Below are 17,643 nucleotides of genomic sequence, written 5' to 3' on the forward strand. Positions count from 1 at the left end.
GAATGGAAATTAACTTCCGTAATAACAATCCAATTGGATTCTCCCTTTTGTTTCCCTTTCACTCGTACACAATCTTTACGTAGTCAGTTTGCACACCACATTCTACCATCAGTGGTTTCTGCATCCCTTGCGCCCCCTCTGTTGTCTCTCCATGTGACCCACGAGTTTCATATTGAAGCATTAGGGGGACTTCCGCTTTAGGCAAAAATAATGGCAGTGGCTCATTTCCAACTTCGCTATCCAAACAAGGTGTTGGCTTCCTCTCTTCTAGTTCACCCTTTGCGGTGTTATTTGCGACCCAATTAACTCGAAGTTGTCTGGCTTGCGAGTCTTTCCCTTCACGAGGTGTCAGCAGCGGTGTTGTCAGAACAGCGGATGGTCGCCGACGTTTCGGAAGCGTGGCTGCAGTAGGTAATATATCGGTAAAAAGACTTGCCTTCTTGAAACTACGCTGAATTGTTCGCACTACAGTCGATTCTAACAATTCCTCACATGTGGGTCGCTTCGCTGGGTTACGATGAAGCATGAGGCGCATTAGTTGAATCATCTCTGGAGGGCGAGCGTAGTGGGAACGGTTCTCCACTTCCAATACAACTTCACCATTAGACAAGCGCAGCGGCAGCGTACCGTCGAAGGCAAGATAGTGTAATATCATTCCGAGTGACCACACATCTGTTGCTTTTGTGTGCGAATATATATATGACTCTTTCGTGCCCGGCACACACTCAAATAACTCTGGTGCCATGTACTCTACGGTTCCCGTTCCTCCCGTGCGTTCATATGACACCTCAGAAAGTAAAGTTGCAGTGCCAAAGTCGCTAACAAGAACACGTGGGACCTCCTCCGACCGACCTGTCAGCAGTAAATTTTGTGGCTTGAGGTCCCGATGGATGATGTTCTTTCGATGCAAATGCGCTGTCCCCGCAACGGCACTCAAAAAGAAGTACCATACGGCGATTGTTGGCAGAGCCGATCCGTGCCGCTCAAGGTACGAGTCAAGGGAACCTATAGTGGCATATTCCATAAGAATAAAAAGGCATCTTACGGGTGGCCCAAAATCAGCTATTTGCGCGGTATCTACCCAGCTATGCTTATACTCCACCATGTTTGGGTGTTGTTTCACTTCCTCGAGAATACGCACCTCACTGAGTACTTTGTGCAAGTAACTGGTATTGTCTCCTACGGGAATTTTCTTTAAAGCAAAGTACCCCAACCCCACGCCTTCCATAACATGCTGACACAGATACACTCCACCAAAGGTTCCGCTTCCTAGTTTTTGTATTTCTCTAAAGTAACGCTTATAATACCCCCAGTCACCGCTGGTATTATCACCGCGTGGAGGAGACGTTTCAGGTCCGCCGCCCCTTCTGCTGTTTTCATCTAACGCCGACGAAAACACCGCTGTTGCTCCATGTGCCTCATCGGGTAGTTCCCACGTGTCCTCTTCTTCTTCTGTAACTCCCATTTTTCCTCTTATTTCATCTTCCGGGACATATTTCTTCAAACCCTGTTCAGCCAACCGTTGCTGGAATTTAGCTTCAAGTGATGGACTGTCACATATGGAAAGCGGCCGACGAGTAACAGTCGCAGCAAGTGCACGGAAGTATTGTGGAGTTAGTTGTCTCTCCCCCACCGTTGGCGGTGCATCATCCATCTGATTTTCAGCGAGAGGCCGATGACATGTTGGGCAAACCGTGGGCACGGACAAGGGACCAAATGATGATTGACAAGAATTATAAAGGAATGGATCATTTTGTTTCATTGCTAATTTAAGCTCAAACTGTGGTGGAACTATGGCAAGCTCACCACATCCCGGAGAGTTACTGCGAACCAAAACTCCTCTGCTGTTGCTCCTGCTTCTGATACAAGGGCTAATGGAACCTTCACTCATAGTGGGTGTGCCATACCCCTCCCAATGGCCACTCATACGCAGCTGTGAATGGTTCTACAGAAAAGGTGGTGAAAACGGAATGACAAGAAGATGTATCCCAATTTCAGTTTTTCAGTAATATTTCTCGCTTGTTTGAACTGCCTAACTTTGTCCCTATTATATCTACTTCGCGCATTGCATTTGGCATGCAAAATGAAAAAAAAACGAGTATGTTATTTCTCTCTGAACAGGTTCAAACACGATTTTTCTTTTTTTTTCGCAAGGAAACGAATGGGAAAGCTTTAGCGACTTTCGATGCGACGGTTGGGAACCCCCTTACAACACTTATTGAATTGCAGTCTCCCCACCCCGCCATGTTAATGACTTTCATCACATGAAAGATGTAGCCAAGCTCATAGCCTTTGCCAGCGCAGTCATCTGAGCAAAGTAGTTAATCGTCCGTGCTTCCATTCCATATGGACAGTTCTCCACTTCTACGTCGGTACTTATACTCCTGTCTTCACATTTATTTTTTGCTCCATCATCTTCACCGCGTCCGCCACGTATGAATTGTTCCATAAGTGATAGCGGTATCATCTTCGTAATAGTGCACAATTCACGTGTACGAACGTCGCCGAACGAGCGCTCGCTATCGACGGCACTGCGGCCGTGCGAAGGCGAAACCTCAGGATTGTGTAACACATGCGCAATAACCCACTCATCTGTATCCTCCACATACACTAATCGCCTTTGCACCCCAAATTTGTATCCTTTTCTCTTGCCTTGGTCAAGAGCCCATGTGATCCTCTCGTCAGCAGCAGATGCACTCTGCCACTGCATAACAAATCCAACAACCGCATGATTAATCCGATACGGTGGCAATTCAGTCAAAAGCTGCAGCAACTCTTCACCTTCCTCTTTCAGTAAGCATAGGCAGGGTCCTTTTGCGGTTTCAACCACAGTGGCTGCCGGAAGAATCACGCTACTATGTGTCAGATCAGCACCAGTTTCAAATTCCTCAGATAATTCTTCCTCCTCCTCACCGAAAAGAAAAGGAGTTGCAATAAATATGTACGACTCTTCTTGCACGAGAGAGATGTTTCCGGAGCCTTCCGCGCCTCGTTCCTTCGTCAACATAACCCGCAACTCGCAGGCAAGCAGCAGCCGCGCGAGAATCAACTCCACAGTTTCCACACTCCTCGTTCCACTACGATTCGGTCGTTGCTCCACAGTCTCACATGATGTGCATTCATCCTCTTCTTCGAGGAAAGTTGCCAGTGGCGCCATTTGATCACATGCCGCGCAGTACGACACAACAACAGGACATGCAGCCGACCCTGCAGACGCAATAAAGCACGTGTGCCGCCCCTCACGATCCGCAGAACATTCAAGAAGCTCCTGCCGTGCCTCTGGCAGAGTGGCGGCCCCTTCCTCCAAAAAGTTTAGATATGCATTACGCCTATTCATATGTTCTGTGAAGTGACCCTGTACGCAATGGCGAAGGTCTGCTGCCTGTACATAGGGTTGACCTTGGCTGTTAGTATCCGTATCCGCACCAGTATCGCCGGTTTGCAGGCAGAAAAGGCAATGCACATGTGGTGGTCCTTGAAGTTTCTCTCCAACTGCTTTGCAGGCAACTGTCGGAAGCGATTTGGGATTCCCAATCGCCTTCATCGCTCCCTCACGTACAAAGTGAACACACAAAGGTGGGTTGCAAAGGAAACTGGACGTGACATTCGACTGAGAAACATCGTCACTGTTGCTCTCGTTCTGAACAAGTTGATCAAGTAGGCAACTAATGTCATCATTAGGACTTATTTCTGCTTCCACAGCTGTGCCTTCCGTTTCACTACCTTCACTACCCACTGGTAAATTGAAGTAGTGGTCAACGTTCTTTATTCCGAGCTTTTCCCCCAAATGATATGTGAGTTGAATGTATTGCCTTCCCGTCATGTATGTTCTTGCTTCCAGCGGTGTATCCAATACACCAAAAGGATCGATAACATTCAACGACTCAGGGACCGTTTCCATATGAAATGATGTGCTTCGGTTCCACTTCGCTACCTTATCACAGGATGCTGCTAACTTTAAATAGTAGCAACCCGAAGCGGACACTTTAGTGGAGAAAGAAATGCACCGCCACACTCAATTAACATTGGGGGACGGAGAAAAAAGGAAGTTTATTGCAACAAAACAAATGCTTCCGTTTATATACTAATCAACCCTGTTCCCTTAAATCGTTATTTTAATTACTATTTCAAACATTATCCAAGTTGGCATGTTCACTCATTACACCTTTTCTCTCACAACACCCACCGTTAGGCGAGGGATGTATTTTTGATCCAAAACACACCGTTGCAGAGGCAATTGAAAAAAGGTTAATGCATTGTATTGCTGCTAGTTTGCTTTTGCGGGGGACACGGACACACATTTGCGGTAAATGGTACTACTCGACTCCGTCTCCAACTCTTCCTTTAACTCAAAACAATAACGCAATATCATATAGGAAGCCACTAGATCAAAACAGCAGTGACGCACGTAATCCCCGCTAGGAGAAATTACAATGTACCACTTTTCCCGGATGCAGCCAATGAACAGATTTATACACAAATCCATACATACGCACAAACACACAATCACGTACACAAATAAATAAGAGACCTGTGTACGCACGTGTGTGCGTGTGAGCGCATAGTGGACCAATAAATATTATCATGGAGACAGTGCACACATCTCTTTATCCTTTCATCTTTTCGCAGTAACGGTCCGGAGTGTACGCAAACGATTGAGGGCAGCACCAATCTCTATGTGCCTTGTTGCTGAGGTGAACCCTCGAGGTAGATAACATGAGGGTGTTCGCAGTTCAAGTCGCTTGTCATGCTGGTGACTGCAGCATCCAGCGATCATAGAGGAGAAATTAGAGTTAAACTTTCCTCTTTGAATCTCGCACACGCCACCTGGAGAAGGTAATTGCGTTAGCGCACCACCCTTTGTCGTCATTTCAGGCACAATCCGCGGTTCCCCGTCGTACAGCAACGCGAGGCACTGAGCTATTGCATTTACTTGCCCCTCCTCAACAATCTGTTCCACCATCGAAAGGTCAATAGTTTCCTCCGAGAATCGGATAGATTCTGTACCAATGCCACTCACTTTGGTTCCTTCCCTGCCACGTCGACGGCGCACTGTTGTGAAGGAGCCGTCAGGATCAAAACACCGGTTCACGTCCGGTATGAACACGGAGGCGGTGTCTCCTGGAGGGTTTAGTGCCGGCAACGAGGAATTTGAGGCAATTTCTTTCGCTTCCTTTGTGCAATCAGAGATCTGGTAGGCATTCATGACGAGCACAACACGCGCCTGTGGAAAATACTGTCCGGATCCGCCAATAACCATGATGGAGGAAACCCCGTGATTCTGTGAGAGATCTGCTACGCGCTCCACGAAAGGCGTAATGGGTTCCTGGGCCCGCGGAACAAGCATTTGCATCAGCGCATCACGGTACATTAGATTAGTGGCACAGGTGTCTTCGTCGAGTAATAGTAACTGCGAACCCAACTCCAAAGCCTCCATGATGTTAGCTGCTTGACTTGTGCTCCCACTGGCGTCGGCTGTTACGAAGAAATTAGTGGTCTTCCCAAAAGGAAGATTGTTGATGAAGGGTGAAATATCCACGCCGTGAACCGAGCGCCTGTCCTCCGCACGGATTTTAACAGCTGTTGGGTCCACCACAACATAGGTCCGACCGTCATCAGGCACGTGGTTATATATTCCCACCTCCAGAGCGCGCAGAAGCGTTGACTTGCCGTGAAAACCGCCACCCGCTATGAGGGTAAGCCCCGGTGGGAGGCCCATGCCAGTGATTGTTTTGCCACTGTGTGGTAGGGTGAATGAGCACTCAAGTGATTTGGGTGATTGAAATGGCACCGCATTATCTCGCAACGGCTTGTCGCTGTTACCGGCATCACGCGGAAGAATCGCACCGTTTGCAACGAAGGCAACATACCCGGCGCCCAGAAGGTTGGAGCGAAGTACCTCTTGGTCATGTACGCATATGACGTGTTGGTGGAGATCTTCTTCGTTCAGCCCGACGACGCATTGTTCAAGGAGCGGGACGAGTTCATTGTAAAATATGTCGATAGCACCATGCCCATCAATACGTCGACCATGCCCCGGTAGCTTTACACGAGCAAATATCTCGATTTCTGCCTGCATACCGCTTTTCTGTTGATGCGCCTTGACAAGGCCAACGGTGCTACGCTCCAGCACGTGCTGCGATGGTCGAAGCACCTGCACAGCCCCACTCGTGCGGCGCGGTATACCGTTACGATACCCAGCATGGAAGGAACGAAGAATAAAATCTTCGGCGGCAACGCGTCGGCACGGGTTCGCCGCCGCCAAATCTGTGGTTTGTAGCACCTTCTCTAAAGAAAATGTGCACGGGCACACCAAGCGCACCTGACTGCCAGGGGCAAAAGGATCAGACTGGATGGACAAAAATGTGCATCTCACATTTTCGGAAATTTGGTACGTCTCATTTGTGAGGGAGCGCAGTTCACCGTAATTGCGTCCCTCTACTGAATGAAAGAAATCCATTAGTGGTGAGAACCCTGTGGAACCGGAGGAAATGGCAGCTCCCTCATTATTTGAAGGCATGTGGCCACCGCGTTCCATTGGCGCATTGTTATGCCAATGGGAGTGTCCCCTTCCGCCACCTCTACCGCCACGGTAATGCCCGCCGTAGCCACGATGGTACATGAATGTGGTTGAATGATTGATCGAGAGCGCGCTTCACTAAGCCTGGGGCTAAGCACTTTTCGGTGTGTCACAAAGCAAAAAAGAAAAAAAAAGGTACCGGAAAGAAAATAAATCGTATAAATGCGCAAACAGGGGGCCTTCACTTGTGTCCTGTGTCACCGTTTCGATACCCTTCGCTCCCCAGTAACAACTTCCTTTTCCCCTTCTCTCTCTCTCTGACACACAAACACACAAAACCAAACCGAGGTAGACAAAACAACGACAAGAGCCATTTATATCATCTTCGCCCGTTCTCTTTCAGCATCCCTTCATGCTTTGCGCGCTTAAGGGCCTCTACCGTCACGGCGTAACTGCAGCATCTCCAAAAATTAAAAGGTCAGGGCAAGTTATGCGGCACCTCAGGGATTACATAAAAGTACGGGAGCTTTCGCCGAACGCTTTCGCCGAAAACACAAGTTCATATAATGTACAGTCATAGAAACATATGTGTAGGCCAAACGTTGAAGGCAAAATGCTTAACGACGTTTACTATTCGTTCTCCGACAAAACTTCTTTCATCCAACGATACGGCATATCTCCTTTCTTAATCTTTTCTTCAAATTCCTTCCGAATGGTACATGAGAGGTCCAAACCGTTGTGAATTTTATTCACGCAGCGGTCAAGACACGCCTTTTCACCAGGGTGATAAGGAATGGAGTCTTCTCCGTAATGCGTAATGCAGCGGCGCATGCAATAATTAAATCCTTCGTTGGAAATTAACTGTTGTCGCTCCGCCAACACAACAACGTCGCGTTGGGCCATACCTGCAAGTTGCGGATTCGTTTGAGGTGGCTGCATATCTGTATTTTTTATATTTAAAAAAAAATGTGCTCAGAACTGTAACTAATTCAACCCGTGTCGCTAGAAGTATATAAAAGAAATGTGCGAGAGAGGGTTGTTTTTACAACTTTCCCCTCACGTCAAATGCTGCAACGGTCCAACTTCCTTCACTCTCGGGCAACAAATGGGCCAATTAAACAAATGTAAACAACACCTAAAGAAACACGCCAAAGATAAATTTGCCCGTGAGCCGCCGTACACGAGCAACTGCAGCAATAAGTTATGAAAGTGATATGGGTTTAAAAGAAGTATAGTAAAGCAAGAGATAGGATTTGTAACGGCAGCAGAAGTAATGATAAATAATAACATCAGCAGCGGAAATGACAGCAGTATTGACAACAATATTATGACAAGGGAAATAATAATAAATATGTCACGAAAAAAGAAAAACAACAGTCCTACAACAACTAAACAATATGATGAAAGGGTTTGAGGGGGTTCACCAAAGGTAATAAAGGTCATCAAATGAAGTTCTACCCTGTTTTGAGTGGCCAAAGAGCCTTCACCCTATCACTTGATATTCGGTACGCGTCGGTATGGGGTCAGAAATAAATAAATGAATAAACAAGCACTAACAATAAGTTAAATCACAGAGGGAGTAGAGGAAAAAAAAAGAGAGAGAAAGAGAGAGAGAGAGAGATAGAGAGAGCAATCCGTGTCGCTTTATCACTTTCCCTCTTTTTTCTTACCGCAACAAAAAGGCGTCATAAATCCGCAACAGGACGCTCACAAAGAGTAAAAGGAAAAAACACATAAACACACACAAGCATACAAGCGAGCAAACAGGTACAGAAGGGCAAAAAGAAAAAGATGCAGTGCCGCTTCCACCCACGCGTATATGTTAGCCAAAGAGAGGAAATAAAACCGATGTTGTTTTGGAGAGTCGCATAGGTGAAAAAGAAAACAAATTATCGGTAATATTGTGTACAAAGAGAAAGTCAAACTAATTACAAATTTGTCTTTTCGTGTCATTTCGTGACGCTCCGTTTCACTTACCCGATTCCCACTGCATCCACCGTTATCTTTTTTTTGTTTCACCTCTTCCTTAAACCTAATATTGACACATGTGTATACCTTAATATATTTATATGTATATATTAACATATATATATATATATATATACATACATATTTGTGAGGCATATATGGATGACATCTCATGGGATGCCGTGCTCGGAGTGTCTTACAAATATGCAGCAAAAACGGAAGAAAAGTCGAAAGAGGAAACGAAGCAGTCACGAAGGTAAATAAAAATAAAAAGAAGAGCAAGCAACGGTCCCTCTTTTATTGGGAAGCCACAAAACACGCCGGCACCCCCCCCCAAAAAAAAGCAACAACTTCAATCAACGGAAATCCTCATTTCGTCCTGAAGTGGCGGCGCGACAGAGACCAAAGACGGTAACAAACGAAAGTGGACGAAGAGCTCGACAAAAAAATATATACACGTTTACATATATATATATATGAATATATATGAACATACATATACAAACATACAAACAAACCCACTGGATTAATTCTGTAGTGACACAACTACCATGTGCTCACTTTTATATCCTCTTCTTTATCCTTTACAAACATGCTGATACAATAATTCGCCTCTTGCCGCTGCAAGTGCGCGACAGTTATTCGGTATTCCCCCCTCCCTGTACTAAACAGGTGAAGTAAAAAAAGGATGACTCAGCGCTTCCTCTGCCGTTATTCGCCTAAGCGGATCGTAGTCCAACATGCGTTCACAAAGATCAAGTAGTTTTGGAAAGGGCCCCAGAACCTCTCGGAGTTTTGGACGTGAGGCCACATAATAAATATCTTCTATTGTATCATTGTATCGACTCTGCTGAGATGATGATGCTGACGACGGAGGTGTTATACAATCGTTCGGATCTGGCCATGCCAATTTCATGGTGTGTTTATCAAAGAATTTATCAAAGCGAGACCCTAGAGAAAATACACGCTCCACGATAGTCTTGTTCAAAACTTCATTATTTCTTCCCTGATCCCCTTTGTTCGATATTGCCCCCTCAACGGAGTCAAACGGGCCAATGATATGCTGCAGTAGCGCCAAGTGCTCAATATCACAGCGCGGCATAAACATACAGCTTCCAGTCACTAACTCCGGAATCATGCAACCAAGAGACCACATGTCTGCAGAAGTTGTCCATCCAAGTCCAAGTAACACTTCTACGCTTCGATAATGTGTGGTGTGAATGCGGTGATAAAAGGCGGGTGTCACATTGTCCAATTTACTCACGGCAGTGCACTTGGAGAGAAACTCTGCGGAACCGACATCAATAACACGTACCGTATTAACAGCAGGAAGTGGAACGTCCACCTCTGCGAGCACCTCCTCTTGAATTGTCGGCTGTGCCGTTTCATAAGCCCTGCTTGAGTGCACATCTCCTTCATCGGGTGATTCGTATTTGTATTCAAACTTCTTAATCTTCATCCGGGTTGGAAGTGTGTCACTATATTCAAAAAGAACATTTTCCGGCTTCAGGTCGGTGTGCACAATACCCCGCTGGTGCGCGTGACGCAGGAAAAGAAGGATATTATATACGACTGCACGAACCAACTCCAGCGGCATCCCTCTGTGAGTAACCTCAACCGACCTCTCCGACATCCCCCGGAGTTTCTCGAGAGCTCCAGTCCTGCAATCATCACTACCACTACTTCTGCTGCATGTACCGGAGCCGCTCTCACTTTGTTTTCCTTCCAACCCCTTTCCAACGGATCTGTTGAGTTCCTTACGAATGCAGGCAAGTACCTCTAACAATGAAACACCAAGCACGGGGAGTACAATCGCGTGGTGGTTATAGTGCGGTATGAACTCTACAGGAGGATTAAAGCGTCCTATTTTCCCTTGGTATGAAGTGGCGGCAGTCGCACACATATGCCTTAAATCTTCCAACAAACACTTTTCTGCCGTCCTGCCACTTCTCCTGCGTGCACTTACAGCACTGTAAGTCCGTTCGCTACTACTGCTCCTTCCCATGCGCCGCCTCCCGCAGCTCTCCCCGGCGGGACGACTCAGGGCAAGAAGTACTTTTATCTCATCCAAGCACGCGCGTCTGTACGTCCCCTCATCCCGAAATATTTTTAGCGCGTAGAGTTCACCGGTGCCGCGTTTACTACAGAGGGCCACCTTAGAAAAAGTTCCCTCACCAAGCGCCCGTATGAAAAAGTATTTTCCGTAAAGAACTAAATTTGGAGTGTGTCCTTCCAGCCTCGGCAGCGGCGAGGCCTCCAAGGGCACAAGCGGGGGTAGCCTCCTGACCATCTGGTGCCTCTCTTGGCCTTGTGACGAGACAATGCCATAATCCACACAAATGAATGGTTCCTCATCATATTTAAACCGCTCCGCGTATTCCTCGGTGAATTTTGGGTAATGCTTGTCCCGTGTTGATGTGGAACGGGAGCTGGAACTCCCACTAGAAGTGGAAGAGTGTGAACTGTATGAAGATGGGCTTGAGGATTCCGAGTTGGATGAACGCGTTAGATGCCGGGCCCTGCTATTACTGTCAAACCGCCAGTCCCTCCCTCCACTGCTGGTGTCACTGTCCCTATAACTTTCGTGCTCCTCATCACGCCGTCGTTTGTTGCAACCATCGTCGCATCTTCGCGTTGGTTGCATCCACTCTTCCAAGTGGATACGTGGATGGGCGCGTATACAAATATATATATATGCTTGAAATGTACACGCGCAAACAGTTAATGTTCCACCGAATTCAACTAATTCAATTTCCTTTCAACCACTATTGTTGATCTTATACGCAACCAACTGTAAAGCAGTGCAAGGCGGGGGGAATAAAATGGTGCCCCTACGTGAGGAGGCACGGTGCCCGGCAGTCTCACGCACGAGCTGCTGTGCTTAACCAAGCCACCAACCGTAAGGGGCGGACTGATACCCGAGTGTGACGGAGAAAGAAATAAAGAAAGTGAAAGCACCAAGGGAGACGAAGAGCATGACAGTCAGGTGCAAGGAAACGATATAAAGCTAACAATCCACATGCAAGAACACATTCATGTATACATAAACATTTATACGTGTCTTTGCATATATATATATATATATATATATATATATATGTGTGTGTGTGTGTGTGCATTAGGAAAGGAGCAGTTCCAGCAGAAGTGTCTTACAATGGATACACACGTGCATACGCGTAAGAGAGATTCACCAAGGAAAAAGTGCGTAACCAAGATACGAACACATCATTTTTTTTTAGAATTTTCTTCGTGCCTTCGCACTTACGTTGGATTTGCATCGGTTTGAGTGCGGTCATATAAAGTCAAAGCTTTCAACGGTGTGAAAACACAGCGAAAGGAAAGAAGAGGGGCTGCACGAAGTAAAAAGAAAGAACAAACAAGTTGGACACCAACGCATGCGTAAGCAAAAAAACAAGCGAAATGCTGAGCAGTTTGGTGACATGCAAGAGGCATAACCTTTGCAACGGCGATAAAAAGAATGGGAAGTGACAGGAGAGGAGAAACGTAATAACGAAAACAACTAAAGAATGTGCGCCCTAGAAAACTGAGTTGGTGTCCGAGTGACGCATATGCTGGCCAATTCTCGGTCTTTCCCCCCCCCCTATGGTACACGAGCTCTCACTCAGCAGGTAAAGTGGAGGGAGGGGGGAGAAATTTGCGTGAACACTCCCGCCGCATGTTCATGACGAGAGGAGCAACACTTTTCTTCCTCTCCTCCTTCTCCATTACTAACTTCTGTTGGCGCGTCTAGGTAAAATGGAGGAAAAGCAAGGTACAGAAGGAAAAAGGAAGGAAAACTTCAGGTGCCTTACTAGTCGACTATGGTCTTCCCACCTTCGCGCAAATTGCATTGCAGTTGAATGAGTGACACAACATCTGTGCCGTCAAGTGATTCCCCCATCCATCTTCGCTTCAGTTCCCCTTCCCGCTTTATGACGTGCATACGCACCGCTCCCAACAGCCCCGTGCCAGACAAGCTTACCCTTCACATATTCATGGCGTTGACTGAGAAATCACTTCCGATCAGTTCCCCGCACCTTCACAAAGAAGGCGTGCAGCGGGGTGGTACGTAGCATGCGCAGAGTTTGGCACGCGGCCTGAGGCGGAAAGCGCAGAACGGCGATGCTCGAAACTCTTGCAAGACTCCTCGTACCTTTTCAAGTCATCACGGTACTCTTTCATACGAGCGGATGCCGCGGCGGCCGCGGCCTTCACAGCTTCCGGTGAGTATGATGCAAGAGAGACACGTGCGATAGCCGCAGCAGCATACCCAAAGACAGACGTCTGCACATCGCACCTCATGGACGCAGGAAGTTCTGTGATGTCGCTGTTACTACCACTGTTCAATTCACCCAGGAAAGATTCCGCTTGCCGCAGAGATGTGGTTGAAGATGAGGAATAGCGAAGGGATCTTATCATCGCTGCCTCCGACATACCCGATTTCCACCTTGAGGTGTCGACACCAGCTGAGCACAACCGCAATGCCATAGCGCTCACATGGAAGGCGTTGCACTGCACCAAACCTGATTGAAAGACATACGCGGTAAACTTCACAGCGTGGTTCTGATGTGGAAGAAGGAGGAAACTGTACGATGTTTTGCCAACAAAGGTCATTAACGTTGGTGACAATAGGGAAGGTGAGTCAGACCTGTCAATGCCGGCCGCCGGCATAGTTTTCGCTTTTAGCGTAACAAGAAGTACGTGCGCGGAGAGTGAGCGACAATGCACCGTAATTGGAATGAGTGCCGCATCTGGAAGTTCCTTGGTAGACTCCACGCTATGAGGTGCCTCCACGTGGTAAAGCAAAGCCGCTTGCCGTGGATGAAGCGAACGATTCTCCACTAGAGCTTCACAAAGTTCCTCTTGCTGCAACTCATAAGCCTTGCTGCTCAGTGGCCCACCCGAGATAAGATAACTGACAGGGTCTACGAAGTGGAACAGTTGTCCACACCTGCCTGAGCCGTCTTGCAGCATCCAAGCCACTGCTACACATATGGGAGTGAAGGGTTCGCCAATGGCCACTTGTGTCACAGGGTCTACACGTGGCACCTTCTGTTGATCACCGTCTGGCCCCTTGTCTGCGTAGAAAACAAAACCATCGTTTGCAGCGATTTCACCGAGGGTTCCGGATCCGCGAATACTTGTTCGCATAAAGTAGGTGCTCATTGCCGATCCTATGACGCTGCTCGATATCTTTGACTCCACTTGAGCACATTTATCCGGGGATGGAAGGGTCACAGTGAGGGAAATGTACTCCTCTTCCGTAAATGCGGTTGGCTGGGCATCAGGAGCAGTATCAGCAACACCGTCACTACCAACAGCAGAACCTAAACCCGCCTTTCCTCTCGATAATGTAGCCTTATCTGCGACACTGAGTGGTAAACAAAACGATCCACCACTGGGCACAACCAATCCGGCGGCATCATTTTCAAGTAACGCGCCCGTGTGGATTGCCGCAACGTACCACCGCGGTCTGTGAATCGCTGTCATCCGCACAACGCGTAGCGGCTGCTCAGCGGTATCTGAAACGTTTGCCACCGTCAGTTGCAAGGCAGACGTCGCTGAGGCCAAGTTAACTGGTTCCAGAACAAATGACGAGAGGATAATCGTCCGTTTAACTGCAATGAGTCGCACAAAACGATGGAGTCGCACATACGGCACCGTGGCGTTGGACGGAGTTGGGGATATAGGAGTCGCCTTCACGTCCTGCCGACCTGGAGTCGTTGAAGGCCCTCCCAGATATCCCACAAGCAAGAAAATGTTGTTTCGACAGCGAGGAGAGGCTCCATGGCCAAGTTGGCCTCGAACTGTCAGCGAAATAGACACACTTTCTTTGGGATGTAGCACCTGGGCAACATTGAAGGTTGCCTCGGCTTCGATATTTCGCTCCAAACCAAAATCTTCAAACCACAGCACTTGTGCGTTTGTTGCGCTACGCTGAAGTGTAACGTTGTGTGCTTCCGCATGTGTGCTATTATTTGTTACCACAACGAACGTGTGAAAATACTCTCCATCCCGCAAAACAGAAGGAAGCTCGGGTTCTAACCGCATGGTAACCCACGCCTGGGGTGGTCCAACAACAATTTCTATGTTTGCGGGTGACTCCACCTCCGGTGTTGCGTTGTTCATAGCGTGCTCAAGTAACAAGCCACCACCCATACCAGCGACATATCCCCCAAGATTGTTAGAACTACTGGTGTTGCCTTCTGTGCTTGCAGCACCGCTAGCACCCTCAGTTGCAAAATAGTAATGGCCCAACGAACTCATAACCTCCCAAGCAAAACCGACTATAACATAAGTTCCCTCGGCCTGTGGAGTAAAGTTGAGTGTTATAGTCCTAGAAGCCCCCGCCGCAAACTCGATCGTCTGTGACTCAGAACTCCTACAGAGTTTTGCAGGTTCATCCCTCGAAACAAATAAAAGACACATATTTTCCACGGTAAGGTGGCTTCCAATAGGATTTCTCAGTTTGACACTAACCTGAAGTGACTCCTCTTGGTTCACCGTATAGCGACGCATGCTCTTCTTGCCACTCCCATCTCTCTTACTACTTTGTCGAAACTTCGACAATTCCGCACCCCACTGCCTTGTTCCTATCGGAGAACCCGTTAATTGGTCCTTGTAATGTGAGCGCAGTTTGTCCTCCACTTTCTGCCATTCAGTTTCCACAGCCTCGCCACCCAACTGGCACTGCTGCTGTGTCGTTATCTCATCACAATGGTACTGATTGACGCTAATTCGAACCGTATTTTCTACAATGGCAGGTACTACCATATGAGGGCAGACGCCAATTCCAAGTTCTCCCACCACCTCCTGCTGTTTCTCCAGAAAAGTCTTCAAACTGCTAAGTGCAGTTTTTGGGTTGCTGTATTTGGGAGTGCCAAGGAGAACAGCGACAGCCATCATCGCTATGGCGCGGACGGGATTCTCGAGTTGGTGATATAGTTGAGAGAGCCCCATGAAGAGATGCTCACAGATGTGCGGCCAGCTTCCGCAGCGCCCGACGCTACCATACACAAATAATGCACGCAGGTAGCAGCGTAGGGCACTTTGAAACATATCTTCGCTGCAGTACGCGTCTCCAGCAGCGATACAGTATTTCATGTAGGTACGCACGTGTGCATGCACAGGAAAATTATTAGGCAAAGATGCTTTTATTCTCATTCCTGCACATTGCGGTGGATTTAAGAAGAGTGCATTAGCCGCCAGCAATTCTTGTAAAACGGCAATCTGGAGCTTGCTACGACCGACCATACCGCGATGTTGGACATGAAGCAACAGCGCTGTCGTACGGTCCACCAAGGGTGGCGTTCGCGTCCGACAGAACTCGTATAAGAGTAATGCCACCCGCAGGGAATACACATTCATTTCACACGCATCATAATCGTTCATTGCAACCTCTAATCGGCAATCACTGTTGTTTTTTGAGGATGTTCCGCCAGCCCTCCACGGCGTTAGGCTCGAAGGCAGCAGCCGCCCCTGAAGAAAATGACATATACCGATACCTTCCTGGGCTGCTGCAATCAGTGGTTTGTTAAATGCCCTCGTTTCGACAGTAGCAAGTGCTTCTGCACGACAGAGACGGTAGAAATTTGCCGCTGCATCATAATCCGCCAACGCAAGTGAGAGATCTGCCGCCCGACGCATCTGCATTTCCAGTGATCCTGCAAGATACATCGCACGAGAGTTGCCACGTGCGGCCACCCAACTCTCTGTTTTTGATTTATTAACCTCATTCTTGTTTCGAAACCATGCTGCCATTTTTCCAAGAGTTGTCGTCCGCCTCTCATTCACTGTTGTGTTGAGAGAACGTAGCTTCCGCTCAATGAAAGTAAAAAGACACTGTGAAAGATAGTGATGCATAACGGCACGCAAGTCCCTTACATTTTCAGGACTCAAGTAACAACCAGTCACTTTCGCCGTGCCATCGGGCCACTTGCCAAACATTGCTTGAACGCGTGGGAAGAGCAATGGCTCTGCAGCAACACGACTACTGGCGCTATCGCCACCACCACCTGCACTCGCAGGTGAGCCGCTGCGGCTTTCAAGCTGCTGCGAATAACGAACGGCGCGGCACGCTGTATCAGAGGGAACATCCATGAAGGATGGATTTGCATCGGTCCATACTGACGGGTCCATATTTTTCACATTTTGTGGGTTGCTAATGGAATTTAGCTTGACAAGCGCACAGTTCGCGTGTCCCAAGCTTGACTGCACAGCAGCAAACATCCGATTGACTTCGTCCATACCAGGGCCTTCAGTCACATCATGCAACAGCAAGAAATGACTATGCATTTCCTCCTCCATACAAGGCATGTTACGCCAAATCTCTCCAATTTCCTGTCCCCTCTTTAACTCATTAAATTCCTTCAAAATACCCTCCACTCCCCCTGACGCGTTTGTACTGGCCGCATAAATAAACCCCACTGGGTGATCGGTTGTATCAAAGTGGCTACAACGCACCGAATAGACGTAATTCTGAACGAACTGTCGGTGCCAATCGGGATGTGACCGCTCCAACAGAGTCGACCCGAGTTCTGCTGACACTCGAGTGTCAGTTAATACACCACCTCCTTTCTTCATTAAACATTGCAGTGCTCGATCAAGTTGCTCTCCAAGTGCCAGTTCCACTTCCGACTGACCACAGAGCAGGTCACGAAGATGATGTAAGAGAGTCGTTTCTCCCACCTCACGTACGCATTGGGCCCGAGTCAAGCGCACTCCAAAGTTACGCACAAGAGTGGCATCTGCACGATCTGTAAGACGAGCGAAAAGATCCCCATCATACACGGCAAAAGGGCGAATCATGTTAATTAAATCCATTCCATTTCGCCGGGCCGCTTCGTCTGCGGTTCGACTGGCCAACACCACCACAACGGGGTGTCGATATCGGCTCTCCACCCATTGCCTGAGCTCCATGTGCCCTTTTCAAATATTTAATTCTTCTTCCTCCCCCTCTATAGCTTGTAAGTGTTAATGTCGCATTAAATAAATAAGTGTTTTTACACATGTGTCCGTTAACGTATGGGAAAGAATAGAGGGGGGGGGAAAAAGCAACAAGTCTACACAAGTAAGAGCCACAAGTAGATGAAAATCAGATAGACAAACAAATGCACACGTACACAAACACACACGCACATACACACACACACACA

The 17,643-nt window shown here is 47.8% G+C and overlaps 6 protein-coding genes across 6 annotated transcripts; all 6 read right to left on the reverse strand.

The window, feature by feature from the left end:
• Positions 1 to 58: 58 nt before the first annotated feature.
• Positions 59 to 1,927, reverse strand: TEOVI_000147500 (protein kinase, putative; the record flags this gene model as incomplete). The annotated part of the gene is made up of 1 exon (XM_067224695.1): positions 59 to 1,927. The coding sequence occupies one exon, from the start codon at positions 1,925 to 1,927 to the stop codon at positions 59 to 61; it is 1,869 nt and encodes a 622-aa protein (XP_067080796.1).
• A 333-nt stretch (positions 1,928 to 2,260) lies between these two features.
• On the reverse strand, positions 2,261 to 3,901 carry TEOVI_000147600 (uncharacterized protein; the record flags this gene model as incomplete). Its single annotated transcript, XM_067224696.1, has 1 exon — positions 2,261 to 3,901. One exon carries the CDS (start codon positions 3,899 to 3,901, stop codon positions 2,261 to 2,263), a length of 1,641 nt encoding a protein of 546 aa, XP_067080797.1.
• Positions 3,902 to 4,615: 714 nt separating this feature from the next.
• TEOVI_000147700 (mitochondrial RNA binding complex 1 subunit) lies at positions 4,616 to 6,622 on the reverse strand (the record flags this gene model as incomplete). The annotated part of the gene is made up of 1 exon (XM_067224697.1): positions 4,616 to 6,622. The coding sequence occupies one exon, from the start codon at positions 6,620 to 6,622 to the stop codon at positions 4,616 to 4,618; it is 2,007 nt and encodes a 668-aa protein (XP_067080798.1).
• Positions 6,623 to 7,150: 528 nt separating this feature from the next.
• On the reverse strand, positions 7,151 to 7,459 carry TEOVI_000147800 (Tim10/DDP family zinc finger, putative; the record flags this gene model as incomplete). The annotated part of the gene is made up of 1 exon (XM_067224698.1): positions 7,151 to 7,459. One exon carries the CDS (start codon positions 7,457 to 7,459, stop codon positions 7,151 to 7,153), a length of 309 nt encoding a protein of 102 aa, XP_067080799.1.
• A 1,693-nt stretch (positions 7,460 to 9,152) lies between these two features.
• TEOVI_000147900 (protein kinase, putative) lies at positions 9,153 to 11,132 on the reverse strand (the record flags this gene model as incomplete). The annotated part of the gene is made up of 1 exon (XM_067224699.1): positions 9,153 to 11,132. The coding sequence occupies one exon, from the start codon at positions 11,130 to 11,132 to the stop codon at positions 9,153 to 9,155; it is 1,980 nt and encodes a 659-aa protein (XP_067080800.1).
• Positions 11,133 to 12,511: 1,379 nt separating this feature from the next.
• Positions 12,512 to 17,407, reverse strand: TEOVI_000148000 (ER-golgi trafficking TRAPP I complex 85 kDa subunit, putative; the record flags this gene model as incomplete). Its single annotated transcript, XM_067224700.1, has 1 exon — positions 12,512 to 17,407. The coding sequence occupies one exon, from the start codon at positions 17,405 to 17,407 to the stop codon at positions 12,512 to 12,514; it is 4,896 nt and encodes a 1,631-aa protein (XP_067080801.1).
• Between the last annotated feature and the right edge of the window lie 236 nt (positions 17,408 to 17,643).

Source organism: Trypanosoma equiperdum (assembly GCF_001457755.1).
Source record: "Trypanosoma equiperdum strain OVI genome assembly, contig: ctg_373, whole genome shotgun sequence".
In the NCBI taxonomy this organism is placed as follows: domain Eukaryota; phylum Euglenozoa; class Kinetoplastea; order Trypanosomatida; family Trypanosomatidae; genus Trypanosoma; species Trypanosoma equiperdum.